The following is a 27,122-nucleotide window of genomic DNA, read 5'->3' as shown; positions in this document are numbered from 1 at the left end:
GGTACTAGAAATATTTCATAATTGTTTTGAAAATCTGTATAAAGCAGAGAAATATGGAAATCAAGAAAAGGTTCCAATGAAAATGTTTATGGAAGAATTAAATATGCTAAGGTTAGAGGTAGATGAGGCTCAATAAGTAACAGATAGGATAAGAGGAGATGGGATAAAAATTGTGATGAATAACCAATCCACTGTAAAGTCCCCAGAAGTACATGGTATTCCTGTGGAAATTTGGAAGCTAAGAGGGGAAAACTGATAAAGATCTGTAAGGTTTTGTTTAACAGTATTTTAATAGGAGGAGAAGCACCAATATCCTGAAAGAAAGCATTAGTGGCTGTCTTACCTAAATATGGTAATGACCCATCAGATTCAGCTTCATACAGGCCAATTTCTATTCTAAGCTATGATTATAAGGTGCTTATGTCTACAATGGCTTAAAATAATGGCAAAGGTGGTGCCAAAATTGATAGATATGGATTAGTGCGGTTTTGTGGAGGGGACACAAACATTTGACAATATTAACAGAACAATGATGATCCAGAGGGAAACAGAATGTATGAAAATACCACTGTTGTTGGTGGGTCTTAATGCAGAGAAAGCATTTGACAGAGTGACCTGGGACTTTATGAGCAGGGCAATGGGAGCATTTGTATTCCCTGATAAAATTATAAGATTGATTAGTAGGATATATGAGGGATTGGAGGCAAAAAGTAAAGTCAGTGGGTTCCTCTTTGATAATTTCTGTTTGAGTAGAGGAACCATGAAGGGGAATCCTTTCCCTTTATTATTTGCGTAACATTTAGAACCACTGGCAAAGAAAATAAGGGACTCAGTTATTCAAGGATATTATTGGTATGGTAGTAAAAAAGCTAGCTTTATTTATATATGATATTATTTTATACCTGATAAAACCAGAAAAGGACATTTTAGTGCTGTGGAACATTTTGAGACACTTTCACATCTTTTCAGGACATAAAAATATATAAAGCTAAAACAAAGACAATAGCTTTAAACTATGGACCCACACACAGATTGATTCAGCAATATCCATATTTGTGGGGACATGATAAAATGAAGTATTTAGGAGTTTAAAAGGATTCTGTTTTGGCAGCTGAGGATATGTGGGAAGAGACTAAACAAAAGATAATACAAAAACTGAAAAATAGGAAGTTCTGTTTTGTATGGATGTGGATAGCAAGATACAACCAGCTAAAATGTCTTTAGTCCTTTTAATTTTATACAGAGGTAAGGCATATTTTTATCAACCAGATTAGAAGCTGTGGATAGCAATTAATAAAGAACTGAAGAATTTTACCTGGGACGGGAAGATGGCAAGGTTCAGTGAGATGAGATGATTTTTTCAATAGCAAGGTGATTTGGTATAGCCTGATTTGAAGGGGTATGTCAGAGCTACACATTTAAGGCTCCTATAAATAGCAGAAGCAGAAAGCTATCATTCAAAGTGGAAAGGGATGATGAAACATGGGGGAAGCTCACGAAACAAGGAAAGACTGGGATTTTGGATGCAGATCTGTAAGGTGAATAAGAATAACCGTATATAATATTAATTCATAAACTAGGAGAAAGTATTCTAAGAATTAAGCCAACATGGGAATGGAGAAAGGAGATTCTGCTGATTGAGATGACTGCAATTAGGGATACAGACAATAGGCAAGAGGGGGCTGGAATTTATTGGAGAAAACTGGCAAAGGAGTCATGATATTTGGAGCAAATAATTAGAGCGGGAAAGGTAATAGAATGGGAAGAGGCCAAGAATTTATTTGGACTACAGGCTAGAGATTGCCTTCCCTATCAAGGGCTGATATTAGCGTATAGGCAAAGAGAAAGGAATAAAGGGATCCAAAGTGAAAGACCAGCTCTGGTAGAGTTTTTAGTAGAATTTAGAACAGAAGCTACTATTAAAAAAAGGATAATTAGTATAGCATATAAAATATTGCATGATAACTATAAGAACCAATCAGAGGGGGGTTAGAAAGGATTGGGAAGAGAGATTAGATAAGCAATTCACAAAGAAACAATTGGAAGGATATATGTGTATTTCCCAAATATGCAAAAAAGTCTACAAGATTCAAGGTCTTTGCTTGAAAGTATTTACATAGGTATTTTATACCCCAAGAAGACTCCAAAGAATTTTTCCTCAGGTAGGTAGCAAATGTTGGAAGTGTGATGGAGAAGAAAGAGGCAACTGGGACATATTTGTTTAGGAGTGTAATGATTTGGCAGACTTTAAAATTTCCCTGCAGACTACTCTGTCAGAAATACTGGGTGGGCAAATTGGTATAACTAAGGAAATGATTTCTGAGGTATGATACAGATTCAGAATTGCCTAGACATAGTTAAAGCCTTGCTGAGACTAATTATGGTGGTTGCCAAAAAGCAATTGCTAGAAAATGGAAATTAAAGTCTAAACCAACTGTATTAAAAGAAGGGAATATAGTAACAGAGATAAAACAACTGAAAATTAGATATTTAGAAAAGGTTAGGTGCAAATTACATATAAAAAAGTGGGAGTTGTTGGAACAATACATTCTGAATAACATTTTGGAGGAGGAATGAGGTTTAAAAGAAGGCAGGATTTGAATGAGCTATGTAATGTTTGACTGACCGACTGGATGGATCATAAGTGATGGATAATGTTTGCAATTAAACATATGTCAATATGGTTTGTTTTAATTTATATAAATGTATGATTGCCTATGTCATAAGTGATAATTTAATACATGTTTCTTGTTTAAAAAGACATGGTGTGAAGTATCATCTGGGAAAGTGGAATAAATGGCAACAGCAGATAATGAATGAAGAATCTGGGAACATTGATCACACCTGGACAGAACTACAAGGGTGCAGAGTGTGAAGGCAGTCACACAAGCTAATAGAATGCTGTGATGAATCCTTATGGAGACAAGACTCAGAAGTAAAGAATTAATACTTAGGTTATACCGTGACCACTTTCTAAGTTGTGTATGCCGTTCTGGAGGCAATATGAGGAGAACAATATCCGGTTGCTTGAAGGACTCTAAAGGAAGGCCAAGAGGAAGTCACATAGGACAGGTATAAGAAAACGAATGAATGATATAATGAAGTTTCATCGTCTTTTTTAGTTGCTTTTGTAGGTTTGTATTAATATGTCCAATCAGTGATGATCATTCAGGGTGACAGCTGTAGTCAAGAGGGTATACAAGTAAAGAATAGCAAAGAACCATCCATCAGCTAAGAGAGCATCTCAACAAAACTGGGAACTGTATCAAAGGTATCACATACTGACAGGTCAGTGCTGATCAAGGAAATGTCTGAAGATAAACTTTTCTTTCTTTTTTTTTTTTTGGCATTACAGGTATGTGACATCGATGAATGGATTCTTACATTATGCAACCTAGAAGAACTTACACTAAGTGCAAACAAGATCAGCAAAATACAATTTCAGAACTTGCCTCGAAAACTAAAGGTAAGTCCTTACTAACACATTATGAATCTAGGATACTTCAGTCTAAAACTATATGTCTATACTTATGTACTGGGTGAGACAAGATGGCCAGAATTGAATTCCTGAATCAACTTTTCTGTTGGAGGGGCACACACACATACAGGGAGCAATGTCTTCTTCACCACCTACTTATGATCACCTCTGAGGTCACGTCACCTCTGGGAAAAAGAGAAGTTTTAATCTTAGCTTTTACTGAAATCTGGCTTTCATTGAATGTCTGTACAAAATACAGCAATGTTTTATTACAGAAGCATGTCACATAGTACTCAAGGTTTATACTGAATTAGTACGACAAAGTTAAGAAATCAGGGTGTTGGGCAAACAACATATATTTTTCTCTGGTATTTTAATTTATCATAAGAATGTCATGTCTGATGACCAGCAAGGAAAATATCCCATGTGGTTTTCAAATTTTCTGTGCCTGCTGTGTCACAGTATAGACTAGTGTTGAAATCAATATCTGCAGCACACTGCATGCCTTTCATTTTGTACATCTGGAATCTTTGGGTTCCCTGGCTTTGTCTTTATTTAGGAATGTTACTCCCTTTTAGTTTTAATATTTTTTCTACTGCTACAAATATTTTTTGTTTTACAGTAACCTTGGCTTTTTGGCCTTTCAGAAACATAATTTCTAAATCTGGTTGACTAGCTTTCCTTCACCGTAAAGTTAAACATATTTGTATGCAATTCAATTGGCTATGAAATAACCAGAATTGTCAGATCATGTCTGTAGCTGGTGTTCTTGGGTATTCATTTTACCTTCCCGATCATGAAGCTTACTTTTCCTAGAAGGTTCAGATTATAGTTTTAGAGGTACTCATTGTAACAGTAGATGTCTGACCCCATTCCTTTCTCTTCAGAACTCATAACATGGGTATGGACTTAAAGGAGGCACTAAGCAAATTTCAGAATTTCTTAGCAGTGAACAACTCTCTCCTTGCAAGCCACAAGGCTATCTATGACTCATAACACAGTTTTTGGGTCAGTCTTCCAGAATGTATGATGGGACTAATCTCAGTATTTCAGAGCCAAGACCTACAGTATTAGAACTCATTTCCTTGCATGTCAGAAATAGCATTGGGACCCTTCTGTCTAGTCTTGTGTTTGCAGTGGGTTACATCATTTAATCACTGCCATTGCCATAGCTTACAATAATGTAAAAAAAGCAGTTTCTCTCAGAAGTCTGATCATATGTACTTTCACCATTTCCAGGGTGTATAAGATTGTGACATTACAAGATTAGAAAATTACAGATACACATTTATGATTATATTTGTGGCTCGATTGTTCAGATCTGTAGTTTATACATACATACATATATATTATATTTTATTTATATATATATATATATATATATATATATATATATATATATATATATATAATAGTTTATGTAATGTTCTTTAAACTGTTTTTTTTTTAGTTACATTGCTTACTTAGAAAAAAGTTATTTACCTTTTGATACTGTCCGCACTAAATCTTAACTATGAAACTCGTATTTTTTTTTTCTGTTTTTTTTTCACATCTATGTGTTTTTTTATGTTATTCATGTATAAATGCTGGAAGTTGTAATATTAACTGGGGTCAAATCGTTTGAGGTCAAAATGGCTGGGGGCAAATCGTCCTGGGTCAAATTGTCCTGCTTCCCTCTATACTGTGCTAATTTTAAAGCCACACCCTACAGACCTTTATCTGCTTCTATTTTTAGTTCTCATAAAGGCAGGCTGTGATAGACTAACCATTCAACTTTTCATCTCAGCTCCCACTCAGCATGCACTCTCCAGGCACCAGAATGGCAGTAGTTGAAGAAAAATAAAGCATTTAAAATAACATAATATACTAATCAATTAAGGTTCAAGAATCAGAGGGAGGAGAGTACATCTACTGGAAGTACAGGAATGGGATTAAACACCTGCAGTTGTACTGAGTTCTTTGCACAACTTTTAACCTATGGGTAGAATTGTGAACCCTAATTCTAAGCTTGGACTGCCACAGGAAAACCACTCCTATCCTTATACTCAGGGGCGGACTGGTATAATAATTAGACTCTGGTAGATGAATGGGTGGGGCCAACTGGAAAGGGGCAGGGCCAACCAGAAAGGGGTGGGGTTAACTTCACTGGACAGAGCTATGGTACAGTTCGATCACCACTGATCGTGCATACCATTTTGCATAAAATAATTGCTGAATCACTATTTTACATGCTGAATAGTCTACCAAATACTAGACTATATCACATTTCAGAGCTTATGAGATGTTTAGGTTATGCTATAGCAGCCCAAAGCCTAAACATCTCTAAACAGTAAAGACTAGTTTGTCTTGACTACATGAAACTATTATGAGTGCACATGATGTAGTAAACATACATTGTATAGTATCAAGTGAAAAGTAAAGAGATTTGAAAATCCCATTGTACTATCTTAATTTATTATTCACAATTCAAGGTCACGCCAATGCCTAATGCCAGTGGTTCTGAGAGACACTGTCACAGGCTTATATGACAGTTGACTTTGCCAAAATACATATTAATCTTGCAAAGCCAGAAGTACAACAGTAAGCAGCAGGGCCAGTCAACTTATTTCATTCAGAAACAGCCCCCCTCCCCATTACTGAACAAAAATATCTGTTTGGGCTCTGCCAGGATTAAATTAACATACTTGTATAATTTCATTTAGTTGATAGAAACATTAGTCACAACGTATGAACCAAAACCTATGAACCAAATGTGTGCCGGCTCGCCTTACACAAATACACATTTCATTTTATTTATTTTACTTTTTTTACCCAGGTTTGTCCAACTGTCTTTAGTAAAAAAAAAAAAAAAAAAAACTTTTCAGTATATGTCCAGGGAGCATACCTATCAATCTCTTAGCACTAAAAATCTGGACAAAGCCTAAAATAATGGGGTACAAAGCCTCAAAAATAGGTACATATTTTAAAAATTACTTTTATAAACTTTTGCTAGAATAACAGGATTTGTGTTAACATGCATTTTCTGAAAGATATGAAATCTGAAAATCAAATGTATATCACTGTTTTGTGACTTCAATCCTCAGCATTTTGCCAGAAAAAACAGAAATTTTATGAAGAACAGACCAAAAATATGAGGCAAGAATGTCGACATTCTTTAAAAATCTGGACTGTTGAGAGGTGTGCTTGGGAGAAAAGCTTTAACATAGTAAACATTTTTAAACAGACATTCAGTATACATGAACAGATATGAAATAACATACATTAAGAATGACTCATACATTTGATAAATAAATTGCAATCATCTGAAAATACAGACGACTATTACAGCCTTGCAAAGCTGGAATTACAACAACAATAAACAGCTGGGCCAGTTATTTAATTCACACATAGTCCCAGTCCCATTAGCCCACTCCACCCACAGTATTTGATTGATCTTGTGAGGTTAAAAGACAACAATGTTATTAATATATGTATTTTTTTCACATAAACAGCCAGAGTTCAGAGCTTGTGGTTGATCCTACTTCACTCAAATGCATATTACTCTTGCAAAGCAAATCAGAAGTACAATAGTAAGACCAGTCATTTCATTCACACATACTAGGCATAACCTCCAGCCCAAATGCTTACCTACAATATGTGCTTTGAGCATACAAGGTTTAAAATAATGGAGAGAAGACAATGATTACATTACTGTATTTCTTCCGCATCACGTAGTCAAGAGCTCGTAGGTGATCTTACTTCAGTTCACTCATACACACTTTAGTCATGCAAGGCTAGAGTTTCAACAATAAAACATTCACACACCATCCTAATCTATCTTGACTGACCATGCAAATAGATTAGGTTAAAAAAATACATTTCATCCACAAGTAACTTTCAAAAACACTGCATACCTAGCATCTGTTTGACCCCTGCCAGGATATTTTATTAGAAAAAAAGACATCCATAGTCAAGTAGCCTCCAAAGCACACTGCCTTCTTAGTATTTGGTTAACCCTGCCACAATATTATATTAAAAAAAATCATCAACAGCCCCTAAAACATATTGCATCCTAGGCCCTAGTATCTAGTCAACTCTGCCAGGATATTATATTAAAAAAAGGACGTCATCAACAGTCCCAAAACACACAGGCCACTAGCATCTGGTTGACCATGCCAGTGTATTATATTAAAAACAGAAAATCATTATCAGCAGTCCCCAAAACATATTGCTTCCCTAGTGTCTGGTTAACCCTGCCAGGATGTTATATTAAACAAAAGAAAGTCATTGCCACCCCCCAAAACACATTGATCACCTACTAATATCTGGTTGACCATGCCAGGATATTGTTAGAAAGACATCACAAACAGCCCGCAAAACTCACAGCTCACTGATTTGGCCTTCTATGATCTGGTTGACCCTGCCTGCCTACAAGCTCTGGATGTCAGAAACAAAAATTTATATAGGAGACTGCATCACTGCACCAGGATTTAACGAGTATCTGTTCGACCCTGCCCGGAAATAATTAAATACAGAAATTATCTGACTGACTCTGCCAGGAAAAAAGATAAATACAGAAAGTATGTGGTTGACCCAGCCAGGAAAAACATCTTTTGCAAGGCTAGAGTTTCAACAAAAAAACATTCACACACAATCCTAATCTATCTCGATTGACCATGCAAATAGATTAGGTTAAAAAAAAAACAACATTTCATCCACAAGTAGTATCTGGCTGACCCTGCCAGGAAAAAAATGAAGAAAGTATGTGGTTGGCCATGCCAGAAAAAAAATAAATGTAGAAAGTATCTAGTTGACCTGCCAGGGAAAAGAAACCCTGAGAACTTACCTTAAAGTTTAAACAATAAACTCTCATGGGATCACTGATTTTCTTTCTGTTCACTTGTCTCTCATCTCTGCACTCTTTTGCTCCTTCCCTCACAAGTAAAGTAGGGGAAGAGAATGTGAGAGTAACAGCACTAATCAGCAGCCAAGTCACTTACTCAGATTATGTGATAGGCTACTGGCTTCACAGTCCCATCAACTTCCTATTTCTTGCAGTTAATTGATGCCTGCTGACCTCCCAATCTGGATTGTTTTTAAAACAGTCCGGACCCCAAAAAATAAGTCTTTTTTTACTTTTCTTTTCTTTTTTTTTTTTTTTTTTTTTAAGTCTGATGAAGTCTGACTGAACAAGATGAAAACACTGTGATTTTAAATGAGTTTATGCTTTTCAAACTACTATTAAACCAGCTCAAATTTTGAACTGCAAGGCTGTACTGAGTTCCTTTTCTGTGGTACCTGACTTTATCTTGGTCTTTGGAGATCAATGCTGTATCCTGGAAAACAAATACAAATGCACTTCCTGTACACCATCAGCATTTCTGTAGGATGCATGACAGCTATTAGTATGAAAGCTTGACATGTCCGGCATTATATACCAACAGTCTTACTGATGGCAACATCACAGATCGCAGATGATTAATCTTGCAGTAGATGGTCAGTTCTTCACTGAAGCATTGCTGGTGTGTGTATGCATGCAATACTTTGATGCATTGAAAGGAAACAATGCAATAAAATTTGTTACATGTAGGATTCAGGAAAAATAATATCCTGCACAATACATGTACTAATATCTAACACCACATTTTCTAAGTAAATAAAATGGATAAATAATTATCTTTTAGTGCATGGTATGATTTGCTAACAATGAAATCTTTGAAAAAAGGTATTTGCAGGACCCACACAATGATTTTAAGACTCAATTAGTGAGTCTGATTTTTGAGTTTGGTTTACACACTGTCATTGTTTTATTTGTCTTTTCTTAATCTCTTGCAGTGTTATTTTATTTAAACATTTTCTTTGAATTTTTAGAAGATTTGGGCTGGTGCAGAAAGCAATCGTATCTTTTTTGTGATATCTAGGGTAGATCAATTACTTTGTAAATTGTGGACAGAGATGAGTAACTCTCTTTTGGGCCAAATTAGCAGCATACCCTAGTTTTAGCTTTTCTTTGGACAGTTGCTAGAACCAAGGGAGCCCGCAGGATTTTTTGCAGGGGGGTGCAAACCCAAGCCCCGCCCACACTGCCCCACCCCTATGCTGCCACGCCCACTCACCCCCGCCCACGCAGCCATTCCAGTGTCCCATTACTTGGCTGTTTCTCCCCGTTTTATAGAAATTGTTCAAATCTCTGTGTGCATACTTGTTTTATGCTTTACTTCTACAATGACTACAGATATCTGGATTTCATTTACAACTTTTATTTCAAATTTTATAGCACAAACACTGACAGACATTTACTAAACCTAAACAAAGCAATAGTCTTACAATGAAAACAGATTTAGCATTAAAACTTCTCTACCTTAGAAACCCACATTCACTGAAACAGCATCGAAACCCACATTTCACGAACATGCATCTGGCCAGTGGCAGGGTAAGTTTACCTTTGGCCCGTTTCCAAATCATAGGCTCCTTGCACACATTTTTAGAAACATGCAAGAGTTCTTCGATTCACCTTCCTGTCTATTATACTACATAATAATTGAATTATATCCCTTGTATAACACAGCACCACTTGTTAGAGTGTGTTTTAAATTTATAGTTCTGAGCATCTTTCCTTTAAGCAATGAAACAAATCATATGAACCAATAATGACAGCCTGCCCAATTCAGAACATTTCAACCATAAAGGAACACTCAAACTTCTGTCATAAAATCCATCAATATCAATCAGTATGCAGAATCTCTGCAGAAGTAAAAGTCATCTGAATAATTCCACATTAAAGAGATCTGAAACCAATGAAGAGGTTGTTGCTAGAAAAACTTTATATTTCAGTGTTTCATTTACAAATTCAGTGCCTGTTGCCCTTGAAGAATAAATTGCATGTGCTACATTAAAATAAATGGTAAGTTGATATATTGCAATAGGGAATGGGTGGCAGGCTGAAAAGCAGGTTCATAGTTATTAGGTGTCTCATCCAAAGGAGTACATACTAAGAACTGCAGTACCATACCCCCTTAAAATACAAATGTACATGCTGTATGAATAGAACCTACAGCCCTTTGCATCAAGATGCATGTATGCTACCTGCTGTGCTAACACTGCTTTAAAATTCTATACCACAATAATGATACCATTTGCTAAACAAAACAGTTGCACATAAATTCCACCTGTTAGAGCTAACTAGGGCATTTCTCTCTGTCACACACACACACCTCAACTTTAGTGCAAGAAATACATAAATAGATTGATTTTTTCAAAGTTACAACAACTGTAAACTCTGTGACCATGGTGTGCATTTGTTTTTGACAGAAAGGTATAAGGGAACTCATGGCTATGTATATAGTTGAATCTCTCTGTACTGAAGTACTCCCTACCACGATTCTGCTTTAATAGTGTGTTTGCAATCAGAAACGTGTTACAACAACTGTAAACACTGTGTGACCATGGTGTGTGTGTGTTTTTGCCAGAAAGGGCTATGTATATAGTTGAATCTGTCTGTACTGAAGTACTCCCTACCATGATGCTGCTTAACTAGTGTGTTTGCATTCAGAAATTAACAGTTTTTATACTGAATTTTTATAGCTACATGAATTAGAAAATAACCAATTTCCTTTTCAGAGCCTAAGCTAAAAAGTTCACTCCTTACAAGCACTGCTTCCCCTGGAAAACATATATATATATATATATATATATATATATATATATATATATATATATATATATATATATATATGCATCAGAGACCTAGTTCAAGACAGATGACAGCACTCCTTTAATGCAGGATTTCAATACCTGCCACAAGTTCAGGCCTATCACCCGAGATGAAAAGGTGATGGTGTCTACATATTCTTAAACAACATTTCATCTCCAGACTTGCTATGTGAGATAATGACGTGGAATTCCTCTGCATCCAGCTTAGCATTAACAAAACTACTTACTGTGTCATACCTAACTATAAGTCCCCTCTATGTACCCCATCAGTTCATATCTCCTACCTAACTAATATGGTGTCCCTATGCATTAAGCCAACACCATTATTCTAGGAGACTTCAATCACATTTTCTTCCAAAATTGCCATTTTCGAGGAAGGATTATTAGGGGAGAGCAACATTTTGAGCCAAAATTGGGGACAATGGAGAGGTTTAGATATTCCTAATTCTACAAAGCGATTTGCACATACCTCTCAACCTTTTAATGCAGGAAATCTGGACAAGGCTAAATATATTGGGGGAACATACAAACACTACTAAAAATTGCTCTTGTATAAACTTGACAGTTGATAGAATAACAGGTCTTGCATTAGCATGCATTTTTCTGAAGGTTATGATGTCTGAAACTCAAATGTCTGTCATTTAGTGACTTCATTGTATGAGGAACAAACCAAAAATAAGAAGCAAATATCTATTCATTCTGCAAAGATATGGACAACTGAGAGGTATAGTTTAACCAGGGCTGTCTGAGTTTGCTCCAGTATCACATAGTCCCAATACATCAGCGAACCAAACACATAAATACACAAAAACATACTCGGAGGCTCTAAATAAAAATCTACCTAAGCAACAGAGACCTCCAAAGCAGACATCCAAGCAAACGCTACCTCAAAACAAAACATGCACAACACATAGCCCACAAAGTCAGTGTGCCAAGCAGCCACAGCCCTTAAGGCTGAATAACACACCTGATACTCTTGTAATAGGTGACTCTATTGTCAGACACACTGACGTCCCGCTCACCAGGCTGAATAAAGAGAAGGTCACAGTGAGCTGCCTGTCTGGTGCTAGGATCCACCACATAACGCAAGCACTCTGGTCATTCCAAAGCAAATACAAATATGACTCAGTCATTGTACATGCTGGTGTGAATGACCTGAGACGTACCTCCCTGGACTACATGAAAAGAGACATAGAGGTGCTCTATGATCATGTAGCTCAGGCTGGTATGCAGCCCTGACCTTGAGCAGCATCTTATCCTCACCTAGAATGATGCCACAGTACAAAGACAAAATGATCGATTTTAACAATTGGCTAAAATTTTGGTGTCATTCAAAGGGGATCCAGTGTCTGTCAGCCTGGGATGACATGCTCGACAAGCCACGTTGCTTCACTAGGGACGGCTTGCACCTGTCACCACTGGGCTTTCGGATATTGGAAAGGCTCTTGCCACCCCCATAGTGCCTTTTTTAGGCAAGGCTCAAAAGTCAAACCCACTCCCATAGACAGCACAAGGAACAAGAAACTAAGGGTAATGCTGCTAAATGCCAGAAGTCTTAACCTCAAGATGCACGCACTCGAAGCTCTCCTCAGTATGGAGAACATTGATATCTGTGCAGTGACAGAAACCTGGTTCAAGGCTCCAGAGAGCACCCCAGCACTACCAGGCTATACCTCATATCATGCTTTTCGGCCCCAAAACCCAGACCGAACCACAAAAGAAGGGGGAGTTTCCATATTTATCAAGGATATCCACACCTCCAGGTTAGTGGCATTGCACGAAGTATCGGAGACCATCCATGTGCAACTAACAGTGGGCAAGACTGCTTTTCACTTTATAGCATCCTACAGACCACCCTCTCAAAGTCAGGAATCCCACTCGGCTTTCCTGAAAACATTGGAGAACATGAAGATCTCTCCGAACACCATTATATTGGGCGACTTCAACTACCCAAACATTGACTGGGAGCACTACTCAAGCCCCAGCACCTTAGCCCAAAGGTTCCTGGAAATTATAAACTCAAATGCTATGGAACAACTAGTCACCACTCCCACAAGAGGGGACAACATACTAGACCTGATCATTACCAACATGGGGAATCTATGCTCCACACCAGAAGTATATCCCTCATTGGTAAAACCAGACCATAAATTAATTTCACTGGATGTCCACATCCCGACCCCACCCCCAGCCCATAAAACCACAGTGAAAAACTTCTCAAAAGCGAACTTCTCACTTCTCAAAACCGAAGTGGAATCCTTCAAGGCCCCAGGGCCAGTGGAAACTACGGCCCAAACTGTAGAATCCTATATAAATGCATTCTACGGACATCTCCAGGAATGCATGGATCATGCTATCCCAAACAAAACCAAGACCCAATCATCCAAAGGCAGGCGTCCAGTCTGGTGGACCCCTGCCATAAATAAACTGTACAACAGAAGGAGGAAGCTACTATATGATAGAGCAAAATCCCTAATAGGGAAGGCATCTCTGATCAGTACTAGCAAAAAATTACGATCCCTCATAAAATCCTCCAAGGCCAGCTTCGAGAGAAAAATTGCACAGGACACCAAAGACAATCATAAGGCTTTTTTCAGTTATGTTAGAAACCTGGGATGCAACTCCCAGACTTGTTCTGAGTTGATTCTACACGACAAAAAATACACTGAACCCACAGACATCGCCAATATCCTGGCAGACAGGTTCAGTGCAAACTTCTCCACCCCTCCCCAAAAGAGCAAGTATCTATCCCGGCAGAGGGCTGCCTCCCAAACATCTCTGATGCTCAGGTGAAGGCTGCCCTCTCCAAAGCAAAAAAACACTGCTTCCATGGGACCAGATGGCGTCCCAGGTTGCATCCTACATGAACTCCAAGAGGAACTAATCCCTCAACAGCTATACAATCTCAGCCTCACTACAGGATATGTGCCCACAGAATGGCGTACAGCAACAGTGGTCCCACTCCACAAAGGAGGAGCCTCTACGGACCCTGGAAACTATCGCCTCATAAGCCTGACTAGCTTAGTCTGCAAGGCTATGGAGAGGATCATCATGGAGCTCATAAACAAAGACATTGGGGACCTACAGACACTAGATCCAACCCAGTTCGGCTTTGTCAAGGGCAGATCCTGCCTTTTGAACCTGGTTGATTTCTTCGAAACAGTCACCAAAGCCATTGATGAAGGGAAGGTAGTCCACACAGCCTATCTGGACCTTGCAAAGGCATTTGACACAATACCCCACTCGGGCATCATAGATAAGCTATCCAGCTTAAATATAAACCCCTATGTCACAAGATGGGTCGCAAACTGGCTCAAAGACAGAACCCACAGAGTGAGAGTTGCTGGAGCCATGTCAGACTCGAAACCGGTCACAAGTGGCATCCCACAGGGTTCTGTCCTGGGACCACTCTTGTTCGGTATATACTTTTCCGAGGTACAGGCAAACGTGGGAGGACTATGGCTCACCAAGTTCGCAGACGACTGCAAACTGGGCGCCATAATCAACTCTCCAGCTGACACAAACATCCTTCAAAAGGGTCTCACAGAGACAGATAACTGGTGCCAGTGCCATGGTTTAAAGCTAAATGCCAAAAAATGTATAGTCATACCCTTTGGCAAAAACAATGTGCCCACAAATTACCACATAGGCGGAAACCCATTAAATACAGAGAAAGTTATTAGGGACCTGTGGACCCAAGTTGATAGCAATCTCTCCTTTGAAAACCACATTGCCAAAGTGGTTAGAAAGACCTTCTACATAGCCCACCTCATCACGAAGGGTTTCACATCTAGATCAAGAGAGGTAATCGTGCCCCTTTATTCATCCCTCATCAGGCCCATCATAGAATACAATGCCCCTTTTGGGATGTACCTTACCCGACACCTGCAGCAATTAGAAAGACCCCAAAAGTATCTCACTAAGAGGATCAAGGGTCTCAAACAGATGCCATATGCTGCTCGGTTAAAAAAACTCCAGCTCTACTCAGTTGCATACCGCCTACTTTGAGGCGATCTATGCTTGACATACAAAGCTATGTCAAATCCAGAATTAATGGACATGCTCCACCTCAGTAAATCTAAATCCCTTAGAGCCACACGCTCGAGGGACTTGAACCTCAGCACAGAAATAAATAGAACTTGCTGGAGGGACAGGTTCATAACCCAGAGGCTCCGCTCTGGAATAGAATTCCAGTTCATGTGAGGCAGAGCACCTCACTGAATCTCTTCAAGAAGAATCTCGATAGGTGGATGGGGGATCGTAGGTTTGTCCCAGGGATTACTCCCATGTCACTATTAGACAGAGGCACAGTAAACTAAACCTTAAAAAGGGCACAGTATACTCAAATCAAGGGGTGGCGTAAGCCATACAGAATCGGGCTAGGCTTATAATTGCCCCAGGGCAGATAGCCTAGTATGAACCTATGAACCTATGCTACCCCCCCCCCCTCACAAAATCATGGTCAAATGGAGCCTCCTCCCTGCAGCCATTCCAATGTCCCATTCCTTGGTTATTTTGCCCCATTTACCATAAACACTGTAATGTGCATACTGCTTTACTTCTGCGATTATTTAGATTTCATTTGAAAGTTTTATTTTGCATTTTACAGCACAAACTCTAATACATATATGTTAAACAAAGCAATGCAGTCTCACAATGAAAATAGACTTAACATTAAAACTTCTCTGCCCTTGAAACTCACATGCATTGAAACAGCATTGAAACCCACATTCAAAGAAAATACATTTTGCCAGTGGCAGATAAATATTAACTCTGGGCTGTCTTCAAAATCATAGGCCCCTTGAACATAACATACACATGCTCTTTGATGCACCTTCCTGACTGCATTACATTACATTCCTTGTACAATACAGTACAGTTGTCAGAGGGCATTTTAAATTTATTGTTTTGAACATTTTTCCGGTAAACAATGAAACAAAAGGCATACACCAATGACAAAACTGCCCAATTCAGAACATTTCCATCATAAAAAGTCTACTCAACCTTCTATAGTCCACTAGTATCAGTAAAAAAATATGTACAATCTCTGAAGTAGTAAAATCCACATTAAAGAAATTTGTAACTAAAAGAGGTTGCTGCTAGCAAACAACTTTATATGTCATTGTTTCATCTACAAATAAAGTGCCTGTTGCCCTTGAAGAATAAATTGCCTTTGTTGCATGCAATAAAAAAATAAGCTAGTAATACCGCAATAGGGAATGGATAGCAAACTGATAACAGGTTCATAGTTACTAGGTATCTTTGCCAAAAAGACTGCAGCATCCACCCCCTTTATAACACAGTACTGTATCAGCAATGCATCTCCCTACTGTGGGAGTAGAACCCACAGCTTTCAGCATCAAAAGCAAGTACACTATCTGTTGTGCTATTTACAATGCAAGCAGACTAAACATAAGCAGCACTAAACTTTTGCTTCCCTGCAGCTCTCAGCTCCTTATAAAATCTACTCGACACTCAGCTATATCTCTGAACTTTGCAGCACAAGAAATCTGAAAAAAGCCAAAATTTAATGGGGGGGGGGGGGGGGGGGACAAAAGGCCAAAAACCAGGAACACATTTTAAACATTGCTTGTATAATGTTGGAAAGTTGCTAGAATAAAATGCTCCGTTACCACCATACATTTCACTGCCACGTCTTGAACCCGGGGGACCCTGTGCAAAACAGTCAGAGCAACATACCACTATGCCAAATCAGCTGTTTTGTGAAAGAACGACTGAAACTTAAATGGCTACCATTTAGTGAATTCAGTTCTTACCATAGCACAGCTGTCAACCTCTTAACACAAAATATCTGAACAAAGCCAATACCGGGTGAATACAGCCCCCAAACATTCAGTGAATTCAGTTCTCACCATAGCTCTCAACCTCTTAGCAAAAAACACCTGGACAAAGCCAGTAATGGGGGAATATAGCCCCCAAACATATGCAGTGAATTCAGTTCTTACCATAGTTCTCAACCTTAGCACAAAACCTGGATGAAGCCAATAATGGGGGGGGGGGGATATAGTCCCAAAGACAGTGATACATTTCAAATATCCATCTTGTACACTTAGAAAATTGCTAGAATAAAAGCTTTTGTTACCATGCACTTTTTGAAGAATATGAAGTCTGATGATATTCAAATGTGTCATTTTTTTAAACATTTGTTAACCAGGAAAGTCTGACTTGGGGAAAACAAGCTAATTTTTAGCAGAGGCCCAGGGAGAAACAAACACTCTAGACAGCCAAGAATCAAACCAGAGAACACGTAGCTGTCAGGCAACAATGCTACCACTGTTTTTACAAATGGTGGTGGGTAGAATTAAGGCTCTTACCACTTGGCCCCAAGGGACAGGGTTCAAGCCTTATTCTCTACCCACCACCATGTAGCACCTGGGGCATTTCACACACACACACAACTTTACTGAGCTTGACATAACAAACAGGAAGCTCTTAACAGTCATAATTGCCTCATACAGTTACTCCACAGCAGAACACAAGCTACTTCAAACCCTTGTTATGTTGCATCTATTTCTCTTTCTATAAGCTTGTATTGTAATAATATCCCTTCTGTGTCAAACAAGAATAAGAATCTTATTCAGCTTAAGGTTAAGAGAGCAAGGAATGTAGCTTATTCAATTCCAGCTTATTGCATTTTTGCCCCAGTGTGACAAAAGCTAATCCTGGACTGTTTCCTTTACCTATCTGCAGCTTCTTCTGTTCTGTCACTCTTTGCTCAAATTTGATACCTACCTACCTACCTTCATTCTTGGTAGTTCCTGTACCTTCTTTAAACTTGGTTATATTCACTTAGCTTAACATGATATAAGAACCAAAATCACACAAAATATTTTATTCTTCTTAGGACTGAAAAAGAAAATTCTGTAATGCTGCATGTCAATACATGACCTGATACTCAAAAGGTATTCAAACCAAGCTAGTAAACAAATAAGCTATATTGTTTAGTATTCACCGCACATCTGAGTAGTGCTTACTTCAAAACAGTCAATTTTTTCCTAACATGCATATATACTACAAGCAGCAGAGTAGGGCAATGTATTCTGCACTGTAATATAAATAAAACATTAAAAGCTTCAAAAGAAAGTACTACACATTTACAGAAATATCTACAAGCCTTTCATCTTACAATGAAAAGAAATTAGGTTATTTTCCATAACTGAAACAGAAATGTCCTCCTGTTACAACACTGTCCTGTTGATTAAAGTAGTTATTTAAGACAATATGCTGGTCAAATTTTCATATATGTTTTCTCTGAGGCTTTTGAAATGAAGTATATCTAAAATTTAAGATGAGAATGTCACTACAAAACTATGGCTGCTCCTGTAGAAATTTATATGCAGTCTGTTCTTATGCCCTTTTTCAAATGAAAGAAATACATTTCTTGTTTCTTATTTTCAAAATATGTATACAGTATATGTAATATGGCTTGGCATCGCACTTGATGGAACATCAAATCCAGCAATGATGAAAAGAAAATACTAAAAATCACAGTGCCAAAAACCTACAATAACAAACTCCCAGATTTGCCCCATCAGTACGCATGTTAGTGCTTGTTTTTGGGTCTGGAGCAATATGGAATTTTGGAAGATGATTTTTGCAATAGTGTTTTTTTGGCAATGTAATTTTTTTGTGATTTTTCTTGGTATTGCTGGATTTGAAGCTCTATCTTTCGAGCTTGTGACAGACAGCGAACAATATGAACATATAATCTGAAGTAGGCAGACTTCATTTGTCTGCAACCTGTGGGTATCGGATCCGACCTCGGATCCGAGCCGGCATTTCAAAAGCTTAGGCTCCGAGCTCCTAGCTCCTCCCTCTACCCATAACCCCTTGCCAATCCCTGACTGACCTCAGATTTCGTTTGCCGCTTTCAAGTTGCGACGGATTCCTTGAGCTCCTAGTGCAGATAAGTTTTCTGACAGGAAAATTTTTAAAAACTTTAACTTTTTTAGTTTAATTAGTTAAGAGTGTTTGTGTTAGGCTTTCCTCTCTCTATTCTTTTAATTTTTTCTCGGGTTTTGCGTAGTTTGTGTGTGTGTGTGTGTGTGTGTGTGTGTTTTAGGCCTGTTAGGGCTTAACATGTCTGAAGCCCATAAGGCAGTATTCTCTAAATGTACCGAGTGTGGCCATAAGCTGTCCCCAGCGGATGGCCACACTCGTCTGGTCATCTTGGGGTTGAACACCTGTCATCTGGTTGTACCATTTGTGCAGGGTTCAACCCCCGAGCTTTGAGGGAGCGGAGGTCGAAGCTGGTTCTGGCGGGACTTCTCCCTCCAGATACCGCCGGCTTCTGCCCTTCTACACAGCAAACAGTTGCTGTGGGCTCTCCTCCACCGGCTGGGACTCAACCTCCCTCTAAGATGCCGGAGGAGAGAGAGTCTTCTAGGGAGCGAGAGAAGAAGGAGAGGCACAGGGAGAGGCACCACAAACGGAGAGCTGAAACTTCTAGTTCGGCTCCTCCATCCAAGCGGGCCTCTCCTGTGCCTTCTAGCTTTCCTCCGCCTCGGCTCCACTCCCCTCGGTTCTCTCCTGGGCCCGAGGAGGAGGAGGCTAGCCCTTCAGTGAGGTCCCCAAGGCGGCTCTCTAGATCCGCTTCGGTGGCCTCGACTAGATCCACCTTCTCCATGAGTGAAGCAGACATGGACCGGATGATGAGGAAATTCATCCAGGCCCAAATGCAAATGGGAGAGCTCCTAGCCCCCATCCGGGAGGGGCTTGACCTTTTTCCGCCCCTTTGGCTCCTTCTCCGACCCACACCATGGGTTCGGAGCTGTCGGCGCCGGGCAGAGTTGGATCCGGGGGTGGGTCGGATCCGATAGGTCGGCGCACCTCGGATCCGTCCCATCCCTTGAGTGCTTCGGGTACTTCGGACCTGACCTCTCGGAGCCGAGGACCGAGCCTCGGATCCGAGGGAGCTGGTGTGTCTTCGGCTCCATCTAGGTCGGAGCACACCGGTCTCTCGGATCCGACGGTCTCGGCTCCGGCTCCGATCCGTGCGTCGGATCCGAGTGGGGGTCGGCTCTCGGGGTTTAGAGAAGCTGGCTCCCCCTCGGCCTTCGACGTAGTGGAAAGGGCACTGTTGAGGACTTCCGGACCCCCGGTCCCTGCCACGGCTCCATCCTGCGCTCCCTTGCAGTTGGGCCAGGCCCCCACCAGCCGGTCCCAGGGACAGCCCGCCTCGATGTCCCAAGTAGTTCCCTTGGAACATCCAGCTGCGGAAGAGTACTCCTTGGACAGCCCCCCCGATGAAGTACCTCGGAAGCGTAAGTGCAAAAGGAGGCACATGGACTCCCCCGAGTCCGTTACCGAAGACACAGACCTGGATGAAGGGGAAGGCTCCCCAAGGTCACCCCCTGAGGACGTCTCATTTGGAGACATTATGGAAATGTTGAGGATCAGGGGGGGGTGGTCTGCCCCCAAGGCCTCCTCAGACGAGTCTGTGTTCTTGGAGGCATTCGAGGCGGGCCCATCTACCTCTTGGGTGTCCCCTCCTGCCGATCCTCTGGTGGACCTTATATCCATCAGAGCGTGGAAGGATCCGGACACCGTTGAGCCTGTACCCAAGCGTCCTGACCGTATCCTTTCCCCTCCGGCGGACCGCACTCACTGGAGCAAAGGCCCCCCAGTAGATGCCATGATGATGGCTGCAGCCACTAAGAGGGAATTGGCCCAGGAGAGTCCCTCTATGCATCCTCCGGGCAAGGAGTCCCGCTCGATGGATCGCATTGGGAAGCGAGTTTTCAGTTCAGCAACCTTCTCTTTGAGAGCGCTGAACTACATGGCACACATCATCAGGATGCAGCGGGATCTGATTAAAGAATACGCTGCATCTCCCCCAGAGTCCATGTCGGGTGAGGATAAGCAGGTATACTCCACCCGAATGGCCACTCTTAGAGCAGTTTCTAACACATCTATGCAGCTGCTTTCTCACGCTACCGAGGGAGCCGCTAGAGCCAGCGGAGCAGGCCTAGTCATTAGGCGGCAGGCCTGGCTCCGCCACTGTGATTTTGCAGAACCCTTCAAGGCGACTTTCGCGAATGCCCCCTTCGATGGTTCTGCCTTGTTTGGCAAAACTGTTCGCGAAACATTAGTCCAGAGCGAGAAGGACGGGAAGACGCTGTCTGCCGTCGGAGTCCGCTTCTCAGCTCCCCAGAGGTCCTTCTAGAAGAACCAAAAGGGACAGAAGAAGATGTGGTTCCGGAAGTCGCAGCAGTCCCAACCTGCTCCGGATAACCAGTCCTTCCGTGGCAGAGGAGGACGAGGAGGTCGCCGTCCTAGAGGCAGGGGGGCTCCTGGCAACTTTGGGTCCAGAGAACCTTTCTCTGATAGACCCACGCAGCAGCCCTGAAGGGTTGCCCGGCTGTCCGTCTCTGGAGGCAGTCGGGCGCCGAGGCACCTAACTTCTTGGGAGTCCATCACAACAGACCGTTGGGTGCTTCGCGTGATATCCAGAGGTTATACAATTCCCCTATACAAAGTTCCCAGATCTCGCAGCCTCCCAGATGTTCCACCCGACCAAAGGGAGGCAGCAGCTATCGAAATCGGACAGCTGCTAGAAAAAAAGAGCTATCCAGTGCGTCCCCCCAGATCAAACCGGGTCAGGGTTTTACTCCAGGTTCTTTTTAGTGCCAAAGAAAATGGGGGACTTAAGACTGATCTTAGATCTTTCCCTGCTGAACCTGTCAGTAACCAAGCAAAAGTTCCGGATGGTCACCCTTCAATCTATACTCCCCCTCTTGAGGGAGAACGACTGGATGTGCTCCATCGACCTCAAGGACGCGTACTACCACATTCCCATGGACAGACGGTCCAGGAGGTTTCTTCGCTTCTGGCTGGGAGCCAGTCATTATCAGTTCAGGGTCCTTCCCTTTGGTCTCACCTCAGCCCCCAGGGTGTTCACCAAGGTTTTAGCTGTTGTAGCGGCCCACCTGAGGCTCCAGGGATTACAGGTCTTTCCGTACCTGGACGACTGGCTCCTAGCGGCATCATCAAGGCATCTTCTGTGCTCAGCCAGGGACTATTTCCTTCGTATAGCCCCAAGGCTGGGCATCACTGTCAACTGGGAGAAATCTTCACTGCACCCCACACAAGTTATAGATTTCATAGGAGGAAGACTAAACACCAGGTCAATGCGAGCCTTCCTCACCCCAGACAGAATTTCCAGCCTGAAGTGTCATGTCGCAGCGGTCCTGCAACCATTTCCGACAGCAGCTTCGATCCTGAGGGCCCTAGGTTCGATGGCGGCAGCTATCCCGCTTCTTATTCATGCGCGCCTACGCATGAGGGTTCTTCAATGGACCCTTCAAGTTCAGTGGTCCCCTCTCTGCTCCTCTCTCAGCACTCCGATAGCGGTCAGCAAAGCATGCAAGGATTCCCTTCTTTGGTGGCTTCGATCTCCGGAGCCTCTGACAGGGAGACCTTTTTGTGCAGCATTTCCCTGAGCCACAGTGACCACGGACGCTTCTTGCCTCGGGTGGGGGGGGGCATTCTGCGGGGAAGATTGTCCAAGGCACGTGGAACTCCACAGAGACTTCGTTGCATATAAACGTCCTGGAAATGAGGGCGGTGCTCCTAGCGTTGCAAGCACTTCACCACATTCTTCCTTCAGGGACTATTGCGATTCAGACAGACAACATGTCGGTAGTCTGGTACATCAACAAACAGGGAGGAACCAGGTCCTATCCCCTTTGTCGAGAGGCCATGAGAGTCTGGGAATGGGCAATTTCCACCAAACGCTTTCTTGTAGCAACGCACATTCCGGGAAAATCCAACATCCTTGCGGACAAACTCAGTCGCACCATTCTTTCCCCTCACGAGTGGTCTCTCAATCCTCAGGTAGTGAAGAAGATTTTTGCCGTTTGGGGGCAACCCTCTTGCGATCTTTTTGCCTCTCACTCAAACGCCAAATGCGACAATTTCTTCGCTCTGCTTCCCCCACCAGGGGAATTCCCGAGAGATGCGCTGGTGCATGCTTGGCCTCCCGGTCTCCTTTATGCCTACCCTCCACTACCTCTAATGCAGAGGCTTCTGCAGAAAGCCAACAGTTTGGGGAGCAGAATGATTCTCATTGCCCCGTTCTGGCCTCATCAACCCTGGTTCCCCTTTGTATGGTCTCACAAAGTGAATCCACCCTGGATTCTGGATCCGATTCCGGATCTCATCTCCCATCCTCTGGGAATTTCGGTCCCCAATCTACGCACCCTGAAATTGACAGCTTGGCTGCTCCAGTTCCATCCTTGATTAGGACTCCCTGTATCTCGTCACCGGTCAAGGCCATTCTAGTGGCAGCTCATAAACCTTCCACTAGGCAGGTTTATCGGAGTAAATGTAAGAGATTCTCTATTTGGGCGGTCCAGAAAAGTTTGGATCCTTTTTCAGCACCTATGTCGGCGGTGCTGGATTTTTTAACAGACCTCTTTCATCAAGGGGCAAGTTCTTCCACGATTAAGGTACAATTGGCAGCCATCTCTCATTATCACATTGGTCATGAGACAGCTCCCCTCATGACGGCGAAATTGTGCAAAACCTTTCTTAAAGGGATTTTTTTGTTGAGGCCTCCGGTCAAAGACATTGTACCACCTTGGGACCTATCGTTAGTTCTGCAAGCCCTTACTGCTCCTCCCTTCGAGCCTGCAGCGTCTACAGACCTGAAGTACCTTTCCTGGAAGACTGCCTTCTTAGTAGCTATCACTTCAGCCAGAAGATTGTCTGAACTTCAGGCTCTATGCGTCAAGCCGCCTTACCTTTCCTTCTTTCCAGATAGGGTGTGCCTCAGGACCAATCCATCTTTTCTTCCAAAGGTCTCCTCAGAATCTAATATCAACCAATCAATCAACTTACCTGTGTTTTTTCCCAAGTACTCAAACAAAGGAGAATACAAACTGCATTCCTTGGATGTTCATAGACAATTACGATTTTATATTCACAGAACAGCTGGTCACAGGCAATCAGATCAGCTGTTCGTCTCCTTTGCTAAATTTGCTTTGGGTAAAGCAGTTTCTAAAGTCACGCTATCGAGGTGGATTGCTAATTGTATTCTGCAGGCTTATGACACTTCAGGTAGACCTGCTCCTCAGAGGGTTACGGCTCATTCTACTAGGGCAGTCTCCACGTCAGCCGCCTTTAAGTCCCGTGTGTCATTGGATGATATCTGCTGCAGCCACTTGGGCCTCACCTCATACCTTTATTTCTCATTATAAGGTGGATGTTGTTTCCAGAGGAAGAGCATCCTTTGGCTCAGCGGTGCTCCGAAACATCCTTCCATGACGGCCGCCCAAGATTCAGGTAGCTGGGGACTCTGTCCCACAGGTTGCAGACAAATGAAGTCTGCCTACTTCAGATTTAGAAGTTATGTACTCACCATAACGTTCCATCTGAGTAGGTGACTTCATTTGGATGCAACCGTCCCCCCCTCCATCCCCCTGACCTTTATACAGCGAGTATTTTTTGCTTTGTTCAGGTACTGTTGTCAGTATTATATAGGCAAACTCAATCTGAGGTCAGTCAGGGATTGGCAAGGGGTTATGGGTAGAGGGAGGAGCTAGGAGCTCGGAGCCTAAGCTTTTGAAATGCCGGCTCGGATCCGAGGTCGGATCCGATACCCACAGGTTGCATCCAAATGAAGTCACCTACTCAGATGGAACGTTATGGTGAGTACATAACTTCTAATTTGTTTGTGTGTATGTGTGTGTGTGTGTGTGTGTGCGCGCATGCACAAACAGACACATACACACCCACACACACACACACACACACACACACACACACACACACACACACACACACACACACTTACTCTGAAAGTGTCCCGTCTTCTGCTCGTTTCCTCCCGCTTGCGAATCTGTCCGTTTCAGTTCCCACTCGTGGTCCCATTTTCCGCTTGCAAACCCCAAAACCATGTGAGTTCCCGCTTGCAAAACTTGAAAATATGCGCGCGATGATGTCAGCATACCCGCAACCGTTCTTCTTAAAGAAGAACGCATGATGTCAGCACGGACTTCTTTCTTCTTAAAGAAGAACGTCCAAAAAACAAAACAAAAAAAAAAAACAACTTTTTTTAAAAATTATAACATTAGTCAGCCGATTCCAGGGGGGTGCAAGTGCACCCCCTTGCACCTGCCTGCGGGCGCCCTTGGCTAGAACAGACTGATTTGTGAGTAAATGTGATCAATGGTTTTGATTAATGTACTAACATTGCTTTGTTTCTCTTGTTTTTCCAATGCTACAGTGATATTTTATTTAGCAGTTTCTATTTCAGTTTTTAAAGTTGCTGGTTAGAGGTGAAAAAACATCTTCACCCAAATGTTATTTTTTTCTTTCCAAAATGTGTTTTACTTCTGTTTAATCCAATACCAGTGGTGTTAGATATAGAGATGGCATCATTTGAGAACATTCCATGTATTTTCCATATGCACTTTGTTGAAATTTGACATTATCTTTCTTGTATTTTTCTCATTAGCTGTTATATCATGTAGGCAAGAAGGGGTGCATTCAAATCAAATATGCATTACTATGAGAAGGTATGGTAAATTCGGTTAGTTCACTGATTCTGCCTCCCAGATAAGTCTTGACTCTAGGAACTTCAATATTTGTTACCAATGACAGATAAGCAGCATGAAACCTCAAAAATGTAATGTGACCCAAAGCTACAGCTCTGAATCTGATCAAAAGCAAGTATGTCAAGAATAATTTTCAAATATATATGAATAAGATCAGTCCACCAATATGTATTTTTTATTACAAAATATTTGCCATTTCTTTTAATGAAGCATCAAGAAGGTACATAGAAAGAAAATATTTTCATATTCCTCTTGGTTTTCTGCCAGCATTTGATTTTCTTTATACTCATCATGTAGTGGAAAATGGCATGTTCTTTTCTTGGGGTGTTTGTCACATTGTTATTTGCAATTTTTACTGTATGTTTCACTGAGGAAATCATTGACAGGGGAGTAGTGATTGCTACATGAACCACTAATTTAAGCTACAGTGTCAATTAAAAATCTCAGACTGAGTATATAGTCTGTCAGTCATTGTTGTCAATTCTACACACTTTAGATAGAAATTGTTTCTGTGGAACTGCAGTTCTGAGTTAGAAAAAGTGAATACCTCTGCTACTGTTCTAAGCATACAATTTAAATGAGCCTTAAAATAGTCACTAATAAAAATCAAGGTAACCAATATAGGTGAAAAAGACAGTCTGATTTTGATGGGCAAAAAAGCAGATAATCGCAAAATGCAGAATCATTGTACATGATCCTGTCATCACAGGGCATGCTTTCTTTGTCCATATAAAATTGTTAAAGAGATGGAAACCTTGACTGTAAAATTAACTTATGCAGCATGAGATCCCCCACCAGGCCATTGTTGAGTATGACGTTAGTAATGCAAAAAAGCTCAATATGTGATCAAAATCATATTTTCAGCTTCTAGGTGTGGTTCTTCTTGAGGGCAAACTTTTCTACCTTTTTAAGAGGACTAGAGTAGTTAAATTATTCTGTGAGTTGTGGACAGAAGAGGACAACTGACTTTTATGGTTAAATTAGTAACAGTCACTGTTTCAAGCTTTTCCTCAGACAACTGCTATAATAGGCTGTTATGTGAGCAAATCTGATTTCTCCACTTTACCTGTTGTTGTTATATTGCTAAACCCACTTATAACTTTTCCTTCAGTAGTTTGTCCTTTATGCTAATTTAACTTCAATAACTCTGCCATTCTTTCTTTTTAGTGGTCACTGTAAGATCATATTGTGAAGGCCTGCCCTTTAGGCTTACTAAATTTTAGTTACCCTGTTATTTGTTATCTTCATACCCATTTGTTGTACACTTCACTGTTCACAGCATTGGCCCTGTTCATTCCAGTTTAGTTTTAAAACCTCCATTAAGTAACATTACCTAGCATTGTTCTACAGTGTAGCTATAAACTGCACTGCAG

General features: G+C 41.4%; 1 protein-coding gene across 3 annotated transcripts in view; it reads left to right on the top strand.

The window, feature by feature from the left end:
• The window catches only part of LRRC43 (leucine rich repeat containing 43), a 1,074,258-nt gene that overhangs the window by 322,454 nt on the left and 724,682 nt on the right, over window positions 1-27,122 (top strand). For all 3 annotated transcript variants that reach the window (XM_044068605.1, XM_044068603.1, XM_044068604.1), the window contains exon 3: window positions 3,356-3,466. In XM_044068605.1, coding sequence (XP_043924540.1) covers window positions 3,356-3,466 — 111 coding nt within the window. The remainder of the gene's footprint in view (window positions 1-3,355; window positions 3,467-27,122) is intronic.

The sequence above is a fragment of the Protopterus annectens genome, chromosome 4.part0 (genome assembly GCF_019279795.1).
Source record: "Protopterus annectens isolate FY-2018-M chromosome 4.part0, PAN1.0, whole genome shotgun sequence".
NCBI lineage: Eukaryota > Metazoa > Chordata > Ceratodontiformes > Protopteridae > Protopterus > Protopterus annectens.
This window is presented reverse-complemented; position numbering and strand designations above follow the sequence as displayed.